This window comes from Ambystoma mexicanum, chromosome 6p, assembly GCF_040938575.1.
Source record: "Ambystoma mexicanum isolate Mex_15411 chromosome 6p, UKY_AmexF1_1, whole genome shotgun sequence".
Classification (NCBI taxonomy): domain Eukaryota; kingdom Metazoa; phylum Chordata; class Amphibia; order Caudata; family Ambystomatidae; genus Ambystoma; species Ambystoma mexicanum.
In genome coordinates, this window is record NC_090935.1 from 1,379,020,000 (window position 1) to 1,379,041,045 (window position 21,046).

Genomic DNA, 21,046 nt, shown 5'->3' on the forward strand with positions numbered 1-21,046 from the left:
AGGGAACAGAACTTTGAAATGTCGTTCAGACTAAATCAATATGTCTGTTTTTTCATACAGTTACCTAAAAATGGTTTTTAGTTGTCTTCACTTAACCAGACATTTACAATTTTGGAATATATGTTGTCAAGCGCAAAACTGAAGGTTGACAGCTGCAAGGTTTGGAGATAATTATAGTAACTGGTATTGTTCCGGGCAACACTCCATACCCTAGTTTTTCAGCCTGCCAATCCATTAGGGAAAGGGAAAGTCCTTATGCAAATCTGGCTTACTTGCACCTGAAAAGGAATAATCCAGCATGAACTGCAAACTCAAATCCCTTCAGCATGAGATCACAAGCAACCATAGACATGCTTTAGCCTTATTGGGTAACATAATTGGGGTGTAGATGGGGTCCCTAGGCACACCAAGCCTAGAGGCCCACATCTGGATAACCAACCCACTCATGAAGACATTAGCAAAGCCGAAGATTGAGGGTTGAAAGGTTTTGCATTGAGAATGTGTGAGTTGGATTTCAATGCAAGTCTTGTAAATATTGCATGCTCAGTGGGGTCTCAAATCTGCAAGGCGTTCCCTGTTTCATATTCCATCACTGGAGGCCAGTTGATCCCCTGAACATGTTTCAAACTGGGGCATGGTGTGACAGAACAAAGACTAGTTGTGCTCCTGCATTTCATGTTGTTTGTGGTGGAGCTCTGCACTGCTCCTGCTGGCAAGGGCATGAAAGAGTTCACTCGGAGCCAGCGTTAATGTGTACTTCTTTATTGTAATACAGTAGACAAACTTAACTGCTGCTTTTCCCTTCCCTTGCGCAGGCACTTTGCTCCGCGTACCGTTCCATCATGGTACTTGAGGCACATTGGGCGTCAGCACTGTCGATTCACAGTGGACCGTGAGGATGCCATGATGCAATCCTCCCCTCCCCCCATGCAAACAAAATACCTTCTGGTGAAATATCACCTCTTTGTGCTCAAATCTCTGCAATGAGGTACACAGGTTTGTTGATGCATCTGACAAGGAGAGAAGAAGTATTTATCTGTTCAGTTGCTTCCACTGGTCCTAAGCTAAATGATGCTTCTTCCCCAAGCAGTTTTTTCTCTGGTTCATCCTCACTCTTCACCATATACTTCTTACAGTGAGACACATTGCAAGTAAACACCCGATCTAGAGTTCTCACGGTCAACATGGACACGTTGATATTAGATACTGTTAAGGGCACAGGGTTAAATGGAGACTCTGACTTCCTCACTTGTCGGCGGCGAACCCGCTCCCAATACCTCATATGAGTGGAAGACCAGGAGGCATGTCTTCTCTGATCTGCATATGCTTTCATGCATTCATCTCGATCATGGTCAGTCGTGGCTACTTCTCAATGCAGTTGTTCTTCTCTGATCAGTATGCATGGTAACCTCATCATTAATTTCCTTGGGCACAACAGCCCTGCTGCACATTTCCCAGCTGTGCTGTGAGACAAGTTCAAGTAGTCTCTCAGCATGTTGCACAGCTCCTGATTGAGGGACATGATGCTTTGCTCATTTAGTTGCACCATCTTCTGAATTTCCTGACCATTCTGTTGGTCTGTGGCCACAGAGGAGTTATCTTCCTGTGATGATCACCCATATAGTGCTAGAAACAGGCACATTCTATCCAGTTAAAGGGAGCCCCTTTGTCCAACTTGAGGACTTCTGGGATTCCCCATACTGAGAAAATGCTGTCCACTTCAGGAATTACCTCAGTCATTGATGTGGACAACACAATCGCCAGGAGCATTTGTCCATGACTATTAACAAGCACTTTCCATCCTTAAGAGGCCCAAAGAAGTCGACTTCAACTTTGCTCCATACAGTCTCAGGCAGCTGCAGGGACTCAGGTTTCTCCGCCCTCAAGGTACATTGATAGCGATGGCAGGATTATATAGTGCTTTCCATGAGAGCATTGAGTCAGGGAAACAACATTGCATATCTAATCTGGTGCTTTGAGGTGGCCACCCCACAATGTCCCTTATGAGTGAGCTCAGCTATTTGTTATCGAAGGCTGAAAGGAATGACCAGGTGAGTGCCCCTCATGAGGAGCCTCTCAATGGAAATGGATTGTTCATCTTGTGTTTGCGCGAAGGCACACAGGTCTGCCACTGATATATTGCTCCTTTGACGGCCCTCCAGGGTCACCGAGCCCCACCATCAGAATGCTGTAAATTCTTGTACCTTGAGCAGGGTTTTAATCTAGTGAGTGAATTCACTAATGAGAGGCATACCACCAGACGGCAAAGTCTGGGTGATGAATTTGACATATTCGTCCACAATGGATGGATCCCATACCTGGTCAGGTAGGTCATGCCTGGACATGAAGTCGGCTGGATAGTATTATTTTCCCGGTTTGTGAACAATATTGAAATCATAATCTTGCAAGTGAAGCCCCCATCTTGCAATGCAAGGTGGCATTTTCCACTGGATTTCCACAAATGGTGACCAGGGCCTGGTGGTCGGTTACTATGATTAACGGTTATGAAAATAAGAACATGTGAAAGTGTTCACAAGCCCAGACCACAGCAATCCCTTCTTTCTCCAGTTGAGGGTACTATGTCATACAACGTATTACAAACTCTTGCTGGCATAGGCATTCATGGCTCTAGGGTCCCTCCATGGTCTATGTTGGCAAGTTTGGCCCCCAGGCCAACAGGACTGCATCCACAGTCACCTCAGAGCATAGTGAATGATCAAAGTATACCACCTGATCTGCCAGGCCAATGTCCTGCTTGATTTGTTAGATGGCAACTTCACACAGGGAGGAGCATTCAAAGGCCACATCTGACTTTATGAGTTCTCTCAACCATGTGCTCATGGTTTCAAAGTCCTTGATGTACCTGCTGCAGTAACTTGCATTCCCCAGAAACACCGGACATCGCTAACGTCCATGGGAGCCAAGATTTAAGAGATGGCTTTTACTTTTCCCAGGTTGGGTCTCATGCCTTTGTGAGAAAATATATGCCCAAAGAATTTCAGATGAGACTTGTGAAAAGCACACTTCTCTGCATTGAGCAGCTTACCCGCCGCCACCAGTGCAGTGCACATTTGCGAGAGAACCTGATCATGATGTTCCAGTGTAGACCCAAATATTAAAATGCTGTTACTGTAATTGAAACAGGTCGCAAAGTGTCTGATCACCTCACAAATGCTTTCTTGAAAGATTTCAGCAGGTGAAGAGATGCCCAAGCTTAGACGCTTATACCTAAAGAGCTCCATTGCATGGAGAACATGGTTATGTACCTTGATGATGCAACCAGTTTTATCTGATGATGCCCCTTGTTGTGGTCTAGGTCTGAGAAAACCCGTGCAGCATTAAGCAGATTTACCAAATCATCCAGATGCATTCCTGTATGTCTTTCTTGCCTGATGGCCCTGTTTGCCTGCCTCATATTCATGTTGCGCCAATGACACTGACCATACGTTTCTTCAGGACAGCTACATTTTGAGAAACCCATGAAGTGGGACCATTCCATTTCAATTATATAATTTGTTAGTAGGAGTTTGATTTCTTTCTCAACTCCTGATTGAAGATGAATCGATATTCGTCATGGATGCTGGACTATTGGCACCACTGGTTCATCAATGTGTAGCACCACTGGATCACCTTTGAGATGGCACAGAGAAAAGTAAATCGATGTCAATTGGGTGTGAAGATTTCATGTTAAAAATCACATCCACAATATTCACGAATATCGCCATTGTTCGCCCTAGAAGATTGCTTCTAGGGTTTTCCCCTTAGAGTACAAAAACATCTAATGGCAATTTTCTCTCTTTGGATCTAAGCATGGTTTGTGATTTTCTATGGTTTATCACCAGGCCCTTTGCAGTCCATTGAAAAACTGTCAGTTCAGATGGCATGAGCGTCTACGGGTTCATCATCTTGTTGAACACAGAAATGCAAATCATGCAAATGATGTTCAACATCGCAGCCGTGTCTATGACAAACTTGCTTTGTACGCATTTACTTACCACATCATGGGTATGGAGTTTCACATGTTCACTAGGTGGTTTTCTTTGTAACAATTGCTGCATTTTTGCTCTAAGGTAGGACATTCCACATTTTCTTCATGTGAAAATGGTAGTCCGCCTCTATAGTACTTGCCTCTTGCTGGATATCTTCTCATCGGCATGCTGCTCCCATACTTGATGTGCAGCGTATGTGAGATTTGATAGAGCAGTTCACCTTTGGATTCTTTTCCAGTTACTATCTGCACAGCTTGTGCTTCAGCTCTTGCTTCAGGCCTAGCCATCATGAGAATGGTTGCTAGGTGGAAGGGCATATCTAAACAGCTTCTTTGGAAACAGTGATGTTAGGCATCCTCCAATGATGTGAAGTCAAGTAGAAACCTCATTTGTGAAGTTGTGGAAGTCACAATGGGCCACCAGTTTGCAAAACCTCACCACAAATTATTCCATGGACTCATATTGTGACAAATGTCTTTCATGATCAATGTTCTGTTGTGGATCGAAATATGCACTTACGGCTTCCTTCAGTCCCTTGTAGGAGTAATCTGATCGGAAGGCACATTGGGAACGAGATTGTCAACTTCATCCCACATTAAGTTGATAAGAAGACATCTGGCAAACTGGTCAGAGGAATTCTCATTGTAGGCCTCCAAAGAGTTCTTGAATCATATCAATCATCACTCCGATCATGGACCAAGAGGCTGTGGGTCTGACATGTCGAACATGGTAGGATGACAAATCACAGCTGCACTTGACTGTTCTGCATTAGAGGGTTCAGTGTCAGACATGGAGGGCACCATATGTGAGGATGCATCACATGATCTGTTCTCTGTTTGTTAGACTGTTACTGCCTTTTCACCCCCAGTGTACTGGCACACTTGATTGTGCTTATAGATGAGGTTAACATGATGTCCTCTGTAGAATTCATGTCAGTTGTTTGACTTACTGAATGTGTTATATATCTATATATTTCTTTTTTTTATTTAAATGGGAATCTACCAAGATCCCACCTTTGTTGCCATTTTGGGATAGAGTGAAGTGCTGCTTCTGCCAGTAATGGCAGGAACAAATTCACATGGACCCAGCGTGAATGTGCACTTCTTTATTATAGTACAGCATGCCAAGTAAACTGGAGAGTACCCTTTTCCTTAAGCATGTGCCAAGCTCCCTGTGCTATTCGGCCATGGTACGTGAGATGTGTTGGGCATCAGCACTGCCAAATCAGGATTAACCATCATGATGCCAGGACACAACAATGTTACTGGTTTATCTGTCCCACAAGCTATCCATAGAGGTCTGCAACTTAATGTGATTCCAGGTAGGAGTGGGCTTTGAATGATTGAAAGCAAGTTGTGTATAATGCTGGCATGAGTGCAATATGGGCAAAAGCTGGTGGAAGCATGAGACAAGGGTTAGACCCTGTGCACCATCAGGAAGGAAGGAGCCATCCTCTATATTGTCTATATGTCACAGTAGCAACTCTATAGTTTCAAGTACATGTCACTTTACATAATAAAATGAAAACATGTATTCCACTGTCAACTTTGCACTCACTGGGCCTCATCCAGGTTGGACAGAGCAGTAAAATGTGGCAGTAACACTATTACCGCCGCATTTACAGGTTCACACAATCTTGAGCCGGGCAGAAAATGGGGCTTTCACCTCCAGCTTTTTGTTGGAGGTAAAAAGCACAATTGTTCACCCATTTTCGACGCTATTACACCGCCCAACCCCTGATGAGGCCATCTATTAAAGTTCACCAAACGTTGCAAGCAGCTTATCTGGCCGAACCTAAATCCTCACACCAAATGCAATACATTTCTTTGAACATTTGAAGTAGTACAGGAATGTTTTTTAAACATTTGTGTTTTGCTTTCGATATTTCAGCCCCATAGTAAGCATGTTTTTGGGAGGCATGGGCCTCATTACGCGGTAGGAGGTAAGGGATTACTGGCACCGGTAAGGGTGCCGGTGCCGGTAATCCCTTACCTCCATATTCCGAGGTCCCTTAGCGGGTCCCTTCCTTAACGCCTGGTCTGACCAGGTGTTAAGGACGGGATCCGCTAAGGGACTTCAGAGCTAATAACGGTACTGCAAATTGCGGTACCATTATTAGCTACTTCCCCATTCCCATTGAGCCCTCTGGGGGCTGAAATGGGAATGGGGAATGGTTCTCAGAATGGGGACTTACAGGGTCCTCCAAGGCTGGAAATACCCGGTAAGTACCCATTCTGAGAACCCAGACCGGTATGCGGTAAGGGGGTGGCTACCTCCTACCGCATAATGAGGCCCCATGTCTTGAAATGGTCCACTCTGATTTCTGAGATTTTTGACAAATACCTTGCCCTTACCTTGATGCTGTTTATGCCACACATATAATGATAAGCAGATCAGCCAAACAGCAGACATTCACTTGGTAAGAAAAACAATGTTCATGTATTTGTACATGCGCAGTAGGCTCAGAGTGGCACCAATGGGCGTGAAATGGGCAAATAATCAAAGTGTGGAATGAACTGATGCAACCACCACAAACACATGGAGACCATCATAAAGAGAAAACGAACAACACAGCAAGTTCCAATAAGCACTAATATAACAACATACAAAAGTGCAGAATGCATGGACGAAACCACTTGAAGGCAATAAGTGGATGAACCAAAACAAAACACCAAAACGATGAAGTAAAAGATAAAATGTCAATTTATTATGTTCTGTTTTTACATTGGACTTGATATGAAACCATCGCTGTGGGGATATTAGCTCATTGCATAAGATTGCAGGATGAGGCCAGATGGTATGCTGTTATTATAGTAATTTGGAATATTAATATGTTTAAAACTTCATAGTTAAGGAATATTACTGAAATTCATATGTATTGGAAATGTATGTTTGTTGGAAAAATCTAATATATATATATATATATATACATATATATATATTTTTTTTAAAGATACAAGGTCATACATGGCACTATGGAAATATCCAGACGAGGCATGCTTATTCAAATAGACACCATCGAAATGAAGAACCCACCTTGATCAAACGCATCATCATTTTTAACCTTTCATGTACATGAAATACTACACAGGTCAACATGAAAGAGCACACACGGAATGAATGAACAAGCATAAAATGAAGACACGGACAGACATAGGGACAACTTTATTCAATGGTATTCAGGGCAGACATTTGAAGAATTATTAGAAAACACTAAGGCCACATTACAATTGCGGCAGTGTTGTTACACATGGTGGTAATGCAGTGCTAACTATGTCACCACTGCATTAACGCCGCATTACAGCACACCAATACTGAAACTGTGTTGGTGAAGTGGAGGTAAAACCTCCAGCGAAATGCTGGAGGTAATAACATTAAGATAAGCCCAAAAATCTGCTAAATCGGTGGATTTATCATCAGCTGTAATTCTGCCGAAATCCCCATGGAGTCCTATGGACTTCATAAATGGGGAGAAACACCGCCATACCACCACTCGTAATCCAGTAGTAATCCAGTAGTAATTCTGCCAGACCAAGTGATGGTAGCAGTAATTCCATTCAGCAGTATTCCGGGGGATTTACCACCAGAACACTGGAAAACTTGTAATGAGGCCCTAGTATTATTAGAAGGTTGTCGAGATAGCAGGCAAACAGATATGAGTAGGGGGAGTAGGGAAGGGGAGCTCTAGAGTGGGACATTTAGAGTTGATTGCAGTGATCAGCAAATGAGATGTTCTTGAATAGTAGGGTCTTAAGTTGTTCCTGAAATGTAGGAATCATGAGACCAAATATGTTGATAATGTGTTCCATAGATGGGTCCTACCAGGAAAAGGCCTGTTTCCTGTTAATCCCTCCTGCAGTTCTGTTTCTAGTCTGACATTTAGTGTTCTGGTGGTGCACTGATCTCCAGAGATGGTGATGTTCTCATCCATTTAGAGTGGGGTTTGGTTGTGATGACTTTGTAGGCAATGCAGTCTAACTTGAACATGATACATGCTTGAAAGGGTTGGCAGTGCATCTCCTTTAGTATGGGGGTGATGTGGATACATTATCTTAGTCCTGTTATATGCTGTGCTGCTGCATACATTCCAAGAGGTTAACATGGCATATGGAACTCTGGCGAGAAGGGTATTGCTACAGTCAAGGCCGGAGATGAGCTGGGCTTGGACTACATCTCTGAAACTCAGGTTAGGGGTGACAAGCTTAACTTTGTTGATGGTTGCAAGCTAGTACCATGCTACTTTGGTCTTCTTGGCACATTTGGACATGGGGGTCACAGTTTATGATACATCTAAGGTATTCAGTAGTCGTAAGAGATGAGGTGGTAATATTTTGTGCTTCATGTCAGTTAAGTTAAATCTGGACTTGTGAATGCTTTGTGGGTTTCCTTAAAAGAATGAATATGGTATTTTTTGGTTGAACATCCAGTAGGAACTTGACATCCAGTGTTCGCTGATGGAAAAAACTGTGATTAAGTCAATGGTTGTCATTGATGGAATTAATCATTAAGTAAAGCAGCTGTGTCATCTGTGTAATGGAATGAGTTGATGTCGGTGTTGGTGAGGGGTTTCTGCAGAGATTACATGCATAGGTTGGAAATGGCAGGGACAGGAGGAAGCTTGAGGGACCCTGCAGGTTACTTGGTAGCGTTGGGATCTTTTGGGGATCATTTGAACAAGTCGGCCTCTGTTGAAGAGGTAGGAGGTAAACCACTGCAGGACGTTCATGCACATGGCTAGAATGCTGAGTAGGCCTTCATGGAAAATGATGGAGAAGTCAGCAGAAAGGTCAAGGAGGACAAGTAAGCGATGGTCCCTTTTGTCTAGAACATGCAGAGAGTCTTTGATAACTTTTATGGTAGCAGTCTCTGCGTTGCACTGTTGTTGGAAACCAAATTGGTAGTCCAATTGTATTTTTTGCTGTGTGCTCATTTCATGAAACCGTAGAGCACAATCTTTATGCTTACTTTGATGAGGAAACATAGATGCATGCTGTGGCAATAGTTGGCCGGGTCATCCAGGTTGCCAGGTTGAGTGTGGATTTCCTCAGCAGGGGGCTTCTGTCCCATTTTCAGTGAATCTGGCTTCTGTGAGGTATGTTTTGAAGATGTGTTGAATATGCTGGGAAGTGATAGGAGTTTGTCACCTGTGATGACCTCTACAATAGAAATGGGGGGATGTTGCCGTTGTAGGTGGTGGGTTTTAGAGCTCAAAGCGTATTGGGCAGATCTTCTGTAGTATTTATCCTGCATTTGACCCATCTTGATATCTTGAGGACTGGTATGGCTTGGGCACCTTTGTTGTGTGCAGCTGTAAATGTGTTGCCTTATTTTGGCTACCTCATCAGTAAGGAAGTTGCTGGTGATGTTGGGATTTGTAAGTGGATTACAGTATTGCAGGCTTGGGCGCCGGGTTTATGAAATTCTACACAGCTTGCAAGACTGCTCTGCTCATGGTAAATGCTTTAATGATTGTTCTATTTTATTAGCTTCTTTTGGCTGTGGTGATGAGTGCCCTGCATGCTGAATGCAAGCCTTCAACGTGATGAGATGTTCAGGTAAGTGGGATTATTTCAAGAACATTTCTTGTCTGTGGAAGGGGCACTTGAAAAGAAGTACTTCCTTTCTTCCAGCAGGTGTACAGAGCTTATGAATGTTGAGTTGACATTTTAGTGGTGCATGGGTATTATTAACCTTTACTCTTTTACAAATAATGTGAGTCTGTGTATGCGTATCAACCACCAGCAAGGTTATGGTGGTTTTAAAATGATGTGTAGCAACCCTGCCACCTGAAAAATGACAGTACAATAAGCCATTTGAGCCAAGTCATACATGTCACAGCACTACTGCATATGAGCCACATGTGCAAAGTGTTGTGGGAATGCAATCTAGCTCGAAAGCAATAAAAAAAACACCCTGGGAGCTACTCTACCAAGAACAAGCACGTCCAAATAAACTGTTCTATGGGAAGGGGCCCACTCATGAGGGTCTACAACCACATTTTAGCTCACTTTTCACAGACGAGAAATATACATTTGAATATCATTCTGGTCACAACCACATAGGCAGTCCATCACCGAAATGCTAGGCAATTCTCCTCTAACCAAGCTTACCAACAGCAACCACAAACATATGTTTCTTTTTGGTCTTCTCTGGCCTAATCAGTGAGGTGAACCTTCTGCTTCTCTAAGCACAGTGAGCAAGGGGTCCAAGTCTGGATTACCCTGGATCACAAGCAAGTCTTCAACTCCAGAAACATATCCTTGTCTTGCAGGGCAATGCTATTTCATGCATAGCTACTTCAACCCTAGACAGAGAGCTCTCAAGGTTGCAGACAACTATACACCCAACTGTACACAGGACCTTGGGTTTGGAGGTAAGGTTGAGGAAAAAGCTCCAGAACAATACTGGCGGTAATTCTGCCACCTTGTCACCAAAATATGGTAATTCTGCCGAAATCCCCATGGAGTCCTGTGGAACTGACAAATGCGGACTAACACCATCATACTGCCACTTGTATTCCGGCAGTAATTCCGCCAGACCAAGTGGCAGTAACGGAAATCCCTTTGGTGGTATCTCAGCAGGTTTACCACTGAGATACCACCAAAAGGCCCATGGTCCCAATTTCTAACACTGTAAAGTTATTAGCAACTTAAAATGTATTGTTCCTAAGCATACGTCCAACAATACCATGACTACAGTGTCCCAATTGCTGACTGTAAACTTATTAGCAGGTTTATATGTGATGTTCCTACAGAGATCCCATTTTAACCGTAACTGCAGAGACCCAAATTCTGACTCTGTAATATATACTTATATATCTGGTGGCTCCCGTGAACCCCCTGGCATGTACCAAATGGCATGGATTAAAAGACAAAATGGTTGCATCCTCCTTGAAAGGATACACATACTCAGCCACTACTTTACCACCAGCTAGTTACCTGCATTTATTGAATTCCCAAAAAAGGCAAGCACCTTTTTACATTCCCACAGCCTTTTCAATATTCTTACTCTTTTGTATTAATCCAAAAAGGAAACTGTCATTTGATTGAACCTCCTCTATGATTGTAAATGAAGACATCCACACTATGTCCCACCTTTATAGAAATACACATGAGCACGCTATCATTTGAAAAGTCAAAAGTGGCAACTTACCCATAGAGTATGAGCAGAAGAATAAGGACAGGAAGATTTGCTGCTGATACATAGGCTTGTTGTTGGAAGCACAGAAATAGTACAATCACGATAATGCAAGGAACCAGGTAATTGCACTGCAAAAGAATAGGAAATAGTCTGAAAATGTGTAGAAATGTAAAACAGTCTGTTATATTAGTATTTGCATTACAAGACATATGTTCCCATGAGTATAGTGGCCTGTGCGTTTAGTAGCTTGTTTTAAGTTGTTAAAATGGAGAGATGCATCAAATGCTAGCACATCCAGAAAATGCATTGTATAACCATGAAGGGGCCACATCTCAAACACATGTTCTCCAGTTGTGTATGGAAAGGGTGGATACAAGTGGAGTGAAACCGCACATTCCAACCGTCCGAGGGGGGGGGGGGGTGTTGTTCACAAAAGTTAGCCTGTTCGTGCAAATGGCTTGGCACAGGCATATTGCCTTCACCCACAGAATCACAATATCTGGTTAGACGGAATGCCGCAGGAAGTCTTGCTCATGCTTCGCAAGGTTCCGCAGCTGCCAGCAACTACTCTCGAGGTGCCACTGGTCCATGGTCACAGAAGCCCTGAGTCCCGAGGAACCCCACAATAGAGGCAGTTGTAGGGAGTGCTTATGGGTTATAGGTGACCTGGAAAGAGGTTTTGGAAGGTCTGTGGAGATGGAGGCGATTCCATTGGAGACTGAGTCAGGCCACTTTTACTATGATTAATAATCAGCCATGGATTGATCTCCTCTCAGGGCCTGGTGAGATGATGTCATACAACCAACATGAATGACAGCTTTTCATCATTCTAGGTTTTCACATAAACATGTGCCACTGTCACATTCATTTACGTGGTACTTCACCCTCTTCACCCAACTTGTACCATTACCAAACATCCTAAATGCTCCCACAACATTGATCAGGCCATACCTAACCGGATTGGAATCTGGAAAAAGTATACAAAAAAAGTCGAACTCTGCCAAAAGCCAGACAGGCACGCCAGATAGCCAACTTGACAACCTTCATACGTATATATTACACACTTTTGACACAATGGCCCAAAGAGGCTGTCTCATACTCATAAAAGGAGCAAGTCACTAATTGGTTCATCCCACACTTTACCAGTGCAAGAAAGAAAACATGAAGTTCAAGCCAACCTGGAGATTAAACCACTTACTAAAAGAAAAAAAATATTATAGTACACCAACTCCAATCAATAGAACAGAAACAATGAAAGCAAAACAGCTCACTGTGCTCACTGCAGAGAGTTTGGGCAACATGACCAGAAAGGCATATTTAATATCATAAAATATTTTTCATCTTAAAATTCAGTCCACAACACATCAGACTGCATCCTTGTTTCGGGAGGATAGCACATCGGCAATGTGCTCACCTTGGAAGCAAGACGGCATGAAGCAACACAGGTTTGATCCCCAGGTCCACGCTTAGAAACCTCTGGGTATTAAGCACGTTTTAAACAACCTATCATATCATATCCTCATAACTCTGAGCCTTCATTGCTGCACACTTTACACAGAAATTCGTCAATCCAAACCCATAGAGACAGGAAAGGACCAATAACACTAAAACAGCTTCGGAACTAGCACCAAGCAAAGCCCCAAACCCAGCACTAGCCTACTCGATGTGAGAATTCTTATCACTCTCCACTCGCGTTGATGTTTTCTTTAATCCATTTGTTCTTAAGATGGCCTCTTATTAAAAAGTCATCCCTGAAATAATACACATATTAAAAGACACTGAATTGCACTACATTATCCTTTGGTGACGTTCCATGTCACACTACAAAAGCATTCCTCAAGTACCAAGTTTAGAAGTGATTAGGAAATATCTAGATACACATACACCCTCTTATTTTATTTTAATGATGATTTTTATTGTTCTAAATATTGAGTATAATACATGTGTTAACAAGTTACAGACTTTGAACGAAACAGGTAACCATAAAGGATTAACAGAGTGAATGATCTTGACAAACACATTGTGATTTCTTATGACATATTCATTAGTTAAATTCACTAATGCGCAATTTAAACTAGAGTAGACTTGGAGTTGTGGATATTATTGATAATGTATGAATAGTTGTAAATCAAGTCTGCAAAGAGTAACTAATATGGAGAGAAGCATAGACATATGGGGAGACGTACTAGGAGACATACAGGAGACATACAGGAAACAGATGGGAACATGATGAGGGGGGGGGTATAATAGATTATTTCCTGAAACTGGTCTGTTCATTTCTATAGTACTATTGACCAGGCATTTCAATATGAGTATAGTTGTCAAGTTAATGAAGAAGAAATAAGGATATAGGTTCATGTACCATGAGCAGTTGCGTTGAAACAGTTAAGATAACAGGTGAAATAGTACCATTTAGCATTGTATTTAGGAATTGTATTTTGATTGTTAGCCATGCACATTTCCAATTTATGAGTAAGACAAATCATATTTCACCAGACTTTGGTAGAAAGCAAACGAGAGTCGTTCCAGTTAGCTGTGATGCATTTTAAGGCTGTACAAAGAAATAGATCATATATTCTGGCTGAATCAGGTGGAATGTATGTGTGATGGCCAAGCTTCCTGAAAATATTTTTACAGAGGAGAATGGAACATCTACATAGAACATACATTTGAGAAACTTCCATATTTCATGCCAAAATTCAACAATATATGAACATTCAAAGAACATATGCATATACGTAGCGGGAGATAAGTCACTAGACCAGCATTTTGCATCTTAATTCGGGTTAGCCTTAGCCAATTTGGCCGGAGTAATGAATGGTTTATGAATGAAGAAGTAATAGTGTTGTGTAATATTTGCTGACACCGATAATTGTTTAATTTTGGAAAACAGGCGGAGCCATATATGATCTTCAAATATGTAACCTAAGTCAAATTCCCATTCAGACGAATTGGGCAAACATTAAATGTTGAGGTGAGCAAATTATATATTTTTGAGGCTCTTACTTCGCTCATCATGGTTAGGTGCAGTAGTCTGAGACGTCTGGTGTAAGAATCTCATAAGAAAAATGGCCAAGTGCATCAAGACAGGAGTTGATTAAATTATTGTAAAATTGAAAATCTGTCTTGGGTATGTTAAACATGGTAGAGACTTGCTGGAAGGAGAGAATGAAAGGACCATCTATAATGTGTTGGATGAATCTTATTCCTATTTTAATCCACGCTTTGCGATTGGGGATCTTATTATTTATTACTATATTCTTATTGTGCCATAGTAACAGGGAAAGATACTTATTGGGGGTTTTAGCATGGGGAAAGAGAAAAGTTTGTAGGGCTAGAACGGATACTTTGATAGGTTCCAAAATGTTTTTGAGGTATGTTTGAATATGTATATACAATGAGTAATATTATGTGGTTTAACTGTGTGTTTTTCTAATGTACACCAAGTCGGGGTGTCAGCAAATTTGGGATCCGTGAACCATTGGCGAGACTGTTTTATGAGAAACACAGAGTGGTATAACTTAAAGTAAGGGAATCTAACGCCTCCCATTTCGTAGGGTGCTTTAAGTTTAGTTAGAGCAATTCTTTAACTTTTTCCTACTCCCCAAAGAAAATTTAGTAGTATAGAATAAATGGATTTGAAAAAGGAAAGGGATAATGGAACGGAGAGAAGCTGCAGATAGTATAGAACTATAGGAGTTAGCATCATTTTAATTGTATCTAGACGTTCCCACCAGGAAAGGTAAAGTGAGGACCATTTGGATGTAAGATCTTTGAGAGTATCCAGTAGCGATATAGTGTTGAGTTTGATCGTTTCTTGAATAGTAGGGGCAAAACGAAGTCCTAAATATTTAATGGAACCACAGCACCATTTGAGGGCGAAAATTTCAATGTCGTGTTTAAGACAGTAAGGATTTAAGGGCATCATTTCTGATTTTTGTCTATTTAATTTGTATCCAGAAACATGACCGAACTGCAATAGTGCATCCAAGAGGTTAGGAATATGAAGTTTGGGGTTTTCGATTAAGATAAGATTGTCGTCTGTATATGGGGCTATTTTAGTGATTGAGGCACCTACTTGAATTCCCGGGATGTTCTTATTCGATCTTATAAATTCTAGTAATGTTTCAAGAGAGAGGATATATGGCAAAGGTGAAAAGTGGCATCCCTGCCGCGTTCCTCTGAGCAAGGGAAAGAATGAGGATGTTTGTCCATTTAAATAGATAGCGGATTTGGGGGCAGAATAAAGAAGTTTAACAAGTGAAATACATTTTTCATCACAGCCGTGCCAGCGTAGGGTTTGAAACATAAATTTCTAATCTATATAATCAAAAGCTTTCTCTGCACCCAATGCAATGGCAGCGTAGCCTTGAGTGTCTTTTTTATCTTTAGCTGCTAGGTTAATGGCATTAAGTAGGAGTCTGGCATTAGAGGATATGTTACGTCCTTTTACATACCCTGGTTGATCTGCTTTGGGAGTGAGGATTCAATTCTGTTGGCTAGTATTTTGGCAAAAATGTTGCTTTCTATATTGATAAGGGAGATGGGTCGATAATTACTGGGAAGGGTAGGGTCTTTATCAGGTTTAGGGAATATGATAACTAAAGCTTCTGAGAAGGAACCTGAGGAACATTTTTGTGATATGAAGTATGACAAAAGTGTTTTCAGTTTTGGGGTTAATACTTGGATAGTTTACTGTAGAATTCGGTGGATAATCCATCGGGGCCCGGTGATTTGCCTTTACTGAGGCTGTGAATAGCTTCAGTAATCTCAGAGGGGGTAATATCATTTTCAAGGTGAGATAGGTCAACTCTGGGATATGTGGTGCGACTAATATTGTTCAGAAAGGAATCAATATTGTCTTTGGGGATAGAGCTTTCTGGAGTATAGAGATCAGTATCAAATTTCCTAAAGCATTCAAGTATTTCATCAGACCGGTGATGAGTTGAGTGTCTTCAATGTGAGAGATTTGAACTTTTTCCTTTAGGTTTTTAAATAGGAAGCAAGCATTTTGCCCAATTTATTTGATGTTTAATATATCTTTGTTTTGTATTTAAGTATGGTACCTGCAACAAGCTCTGTAATTTCTTTATTGATTTCAAAGCATATTTTAATAACTTGTCGTAGGTTTGTTGAGTTAGTGTCAACATAGTAGTGTTGCTCTGCAAAGGTGAGTTTAGAATAAAGGTCATCTAGGTGTTTTTTCCTAAGTTTTTTGTTCGTACCTGAGAGGGCCTTTATGTGGCCTCTTAGGGCCGCTTTGAAAGCATCCCAATTATTAACAATAGAGGTATCATAGTCTTGGTTGTTATTGAAATATTGTTGAATGAAAGCTTTTCAGACTGTGAATCATTTAAAAGGAAATTATTAAGTTTCCACTTGGAGGCAGCTATGTTCGTATCTGTAAGGCAAGAGGATGTGATAACCGGTGCGTGGTCTGAAATAATAATATTGGAGATTTTAGAATCTATAATGGATCCAGATAGGGTCTTAGTAGCAAAAATATAATCAAGAAGTGATAATGTGTTGTGAAGGGGGGAATGAAAGGTATAGTCCAGTTGTGTGGGATGAGAAAACCTCCATGAATCAATTGGTCCTGTTTCCGCTAGGCATTTAATAAAGGATTTGTGAGTTTTATTGGGTTTAAACGTGCAGCTGGATTTTCGGTCTGCACATTATCAAATTGGTAAAGTTATTTTTAAGTATCATTTGCTTAATCACATTCCAAAAGGGGGGATCTGGTAATGTGGGCCCATAGATGTTTAGAATTGATACTTGTGTGGCGTCAATTAGGAGTTTTACCCAAACCCATCTACCATTGGTGTCAGCATCTTGGGCAAGAATTTTGAAGGGTTGTTTTTTACTGATTAATATGGCAACTTCATTTTTCTTGGATATAGCTGGACTGGAGATAACCTCCTTAACCCAGAGAGATTTCAGTTTCATTGTTTCTTTGTGGGATAAGTGAGTTTCTTGTAGGGAGGCAACCGTTGGTTTAAATGTTCAAGTGAGATAAGACTTTACATCTTTTGATAGGATTCTTACATCCCTTGATGTTCCATGTTATGCATTTAAAGATCATTTAGTCAGAAATATATTGATATACATGCAATTTATAGCTGTAGAACAATAATAATAACATATCCTTTTTCATGTGTTTCAGATCATATATACCCAAATAGTTATACAGGAGGATAAAACATTGGGGATTAGGGAGGGGGGGGGGGTCTGATCAAACATTGAGAGGACACAGACAATGTCATATAAGTGACTTTAGAGATCAAACAGGACATGGGAGAAGGATCAGGGAGGAAAGATATATTAGGGATAGGTAACGCCAACTGGGTCGCCAAAAGAAAAAGAGCGACCATCAGTGGAAGAGGGACCCCAAAGGAGCGCCCGCCTCACTTAATTAATATACTTGGATAATCATTGCATTAGGTAAATAATAACACGAAAACAAGGTTATAAATACTAGATTTCAAGTAGTAGGTGATGTTGAGGCCGCTGCAGGAGAGGAGGTGTCCATGCCGTCATTTTTAATGGATTGTATGAAGAGCCTCAAGTCAGCTGGACCATCGAATACTACTGTGCGACCCTCGTGTGTTACTTTAAAGGAGCATGGGTGGAATAAGCCATAGCGGATATTAAGTTGTTTTAGAGCAGGACGGAATGCCAAAAAACTTTTCTTCCTTGTGCCGTGCTTTCCTGTGAAATAAATAGCTTGCTACCATGCCAAATGAGTGATTTGCATTCTTTTGCAGTGGAGATAATAAGTTGTAGTTGAGAGTATTCCAAAAGGTAAAATATAAGTGTCCTTGGCATCGGACAAGATGTGGAAGAGACTGAGGGTTAACCAATTCTATGGGCCCATTGAATGTTAAATGTAGTTTCCAAGGGCAAATGTAGTATGGCCGGTAAGAATTTTTGTAGGAAAGCAATGGGGTCGGTGCCCTCAGCTCCTTCTGGTAGGCCTGAGATGCGCAGGTTATTGCGCCTGCTTCGATTTTCCAAATCTTCATTATGCTTTTGGAGTTCTTTAATAGATTTTTCTAATTGCGCAACCCTGGGGGATATGTCTTCAAGATCGCCAACTCTTTTCTCCACCTCATCCACTCTGTTGGTGACTCCCATCCACCTTTCATCTAATTGCTGTAGTTTAGTGTTTGTAGTTTCTATGAAGGGTTTAAGTGCCCTAATTTCCGCAAGAATGGCTATAATAGCCGGATCTGAAATACCTAATGGAGGTGGTGAGTCACTTTTGGGTCTTTTCAGATTAGTTGAAGAGGAGTAGCATCCTTAGAAGAGGAACCATTCTTTTGGTTAGCTTTGCTGGTTGCCATAGCTGCACAATTGCTTACAGATATTTGTAGATATTATTTATGATTTCTCATAGTATATAATTATTACATCCATATTATTCTTAATGTTTTACTCTTAAATAAAGAGACCAAAAAATGGAAAAACCGAGAATAATAAGGCATACACTACGGAAGATTAAGAGAGTTAAGAAATCCTGTGGGAAATTATGCAAACCTGGAGTGGACCAACCACTGTATTCCAGTGCTATTTGCAATGAAGAGAGGAGCAAGCCTGTTTGCTGTGGAGGTGTGCAGGTTGGGTGATTATTGACCAATCTGTATGTTCATTATAAAAAAAAAATAAAAAAAAAAAAACTGCAGCAAGAAGATGTGGCAGTTGTAATAATATTTAAAGGAGAGGAGTGTTTATACAGAAGGCAATCAAAATAAAGTGCCTAATGCTTTAATTTAATCCGTATGTCTGTATTATTTTTCTTCACTTCCCCTTCTGTGATCTTCCTATCTGCTCTTATAATTGACAACTTATATCACCAATCTTTAGCAGCAGTCCCTTTGCTCCTTTCTCTCAGCTTAAATATATTGTCAGTAACACTTCTTTTTTTTCTAATATATTTCCATGTGTAATGTTTAAATGTTAGTTCAAAAGTTAGTTCTTTAATTGCTTCTTACTTTTTTTTTCTTTCCCCAGCAGGTGGCGCACTTTTGTGGATGAGCCTGTATTCTAGGCCAGAGCCGGCGCGTCGCTTGATGCGCAACGCCGCACCTCTCCACACGAGGGGCGGCTCGCGTTCCGACATGCACTTGATGCTTATCCTGTGAGAGCAGCCTGCTGCTGAAAAAGCAGTTCTACACGTCAGAGACGTGCAGAAACTTCACCGATCCTTCCCGGATGACAGCGACGCATAGTGCAGCGGATTTAAGGTAAGTTTTGATAAAAATAATAAACCTAATGCAATTTGAATATTTCATGAGGCGGAGCCGAGCCTCTAGGTGGCCATCTTACCTCGGCGCTAAGCCATGCCCCAGACATACACCCTCTACCAGCACTGCACCCATGGCCTGAGAGGGATGGTTCCTTCTTTGCTTTGAAATTAAGCCGGATTGGGCCTGGTTACTCCACGGATGTGAGACAAATGCTGTGTGTTTTCTTAGCTTTAAATATATCATAACACACCAAGAAAACACACAGCATCTGCATTTTTCTTTTTAAGGTTTGCTACTGTCAGTCCTTGAAAGTATTGAGCTCTAAAGGTCAAGCTGTCAAGAGGTCCACATGAAAAGAGCTTCTATGTCTGGCTAAAATGCTGCAAATACATGGAGAATTGCAAATCCAGCTTGCACGTGCAAGGCAAACTAGAATAAACTTTTAATACATTTGTTTTCCATCCTATAGTTAAGGTCAGTCAGATTGCCTTAGGAACCCCTTAAAATTCTATTGTTAATAACTTTTGATTCGAGGAACGGATTTGGCTGAAACTTCGTAAGTGATTAGGGATTTGTGCCCAGCCTTCTAGCGGCGCCAGACTGCAAAACTTCAAAAAGATTTGTTAAAAAATAAAAAAGGTTTTCCAAAGTTGCTGCCTACTTCCCACTCATTTTCTCAAAGAAATCAAGGTCAATTTTTGCCAAAGCGCACAGCCCAAACCGCTGGACGGATATGGACCAGGTGCAAAACAACTTGAGCTTGAATCGTTCAAAGGCATGCTGTTTGTGGTTTGGGGTTATTTCGTGCAGTAGTTATTTGAATATTTGAATATTTGATGGAGAACATGGTGCCCCTTGCTCAAAAATAGTTAGATATATCTTGGGGTTTTTAGAAATGCAACAGTCGTGATGTTGTTTTTCTCTCAATGTGAGAGATAGTCACGGATATAGCCGGTGAGATGGGAAAATGAAATAGAGCTAAAAAAAGATGCAAATGTCATCAGGCCAGAGGTGGGGGGGGGGCAGGCAGGGGCTATCGGGCACCATGTGAAATCTTGGAGTAGGAAGGGGTCTAGGGACTGAATTTGCAACATGAAGCTTTCTGTAACCTCGGCTATAACCTTGAATAGCTGACATCTCAAAGCAAACTGCTTCACAGAAACAGTGTGCATTGTGGGGGAAAGGGAGAGGGCAGGGCAGGTGAGAAGCCATCAAGGGAGTCGAGGGAGCTGGCACGGATGAGGGGGGCACTTGGTGAGGGCCTGTGAAGCATTTTATTCTCTGCCGTTTTTCCAATATTTGCTGATATTTTTCTGATATTCAAGGCTATAAAGGACCACAGATAGCCAGCCGTATGTGTAATAATGGTTAGAGTTTTGTTTGTTAAAGATATATTTACAGCTATAGTGATAGCCATCCAGGTTGCCCATCCATACAGTAACCATGAAAGACCCTGCTTAGTTTCAAAGTGAGGAAGCGGCCAGCCCCCTCATTCCATGTTGCCTGATAAATTAGCTGAAGTTACAAGATCACTTGGAGAAATGTGCAGACCCCCTCCTTTTTTTTAAAGCTAAGCAGGATCAGTCCATGTTACTGCATGGCTGGGCATCCGAATTCTTATTTTTTTTTTAAACCGTGCTACTTTCAATCCTTGAAAGCTTTGCACTCAAG

General features: G+C 41.4%; 1 protein-coding gene across 2 annotated transcripts in view; it reads right to left on the bottom strand.

Moving 5' to 3' along the window:
- Positions 1–21,046, bottom strand: part of LOC138510440 (phospholipid-transporting ATPase ABCA1-like) — a 2,356,352-nt gene that overhangs the window by 462,622 nt on the left and 1,872,684 nt on the right. For both annotated transcript variants that reach the window (XM_069626098.1, XM_069626099.1), the window contains exon 37: positions 11,142–11,257. In XM_069626098.1, the coding sequence (XP_069482199.1) occupies positions 11,142–11,257 (116 nt within the window). The remainder of the gene's footprint in view (positions 1–11,141; positions 11,258–21,046) is intronic.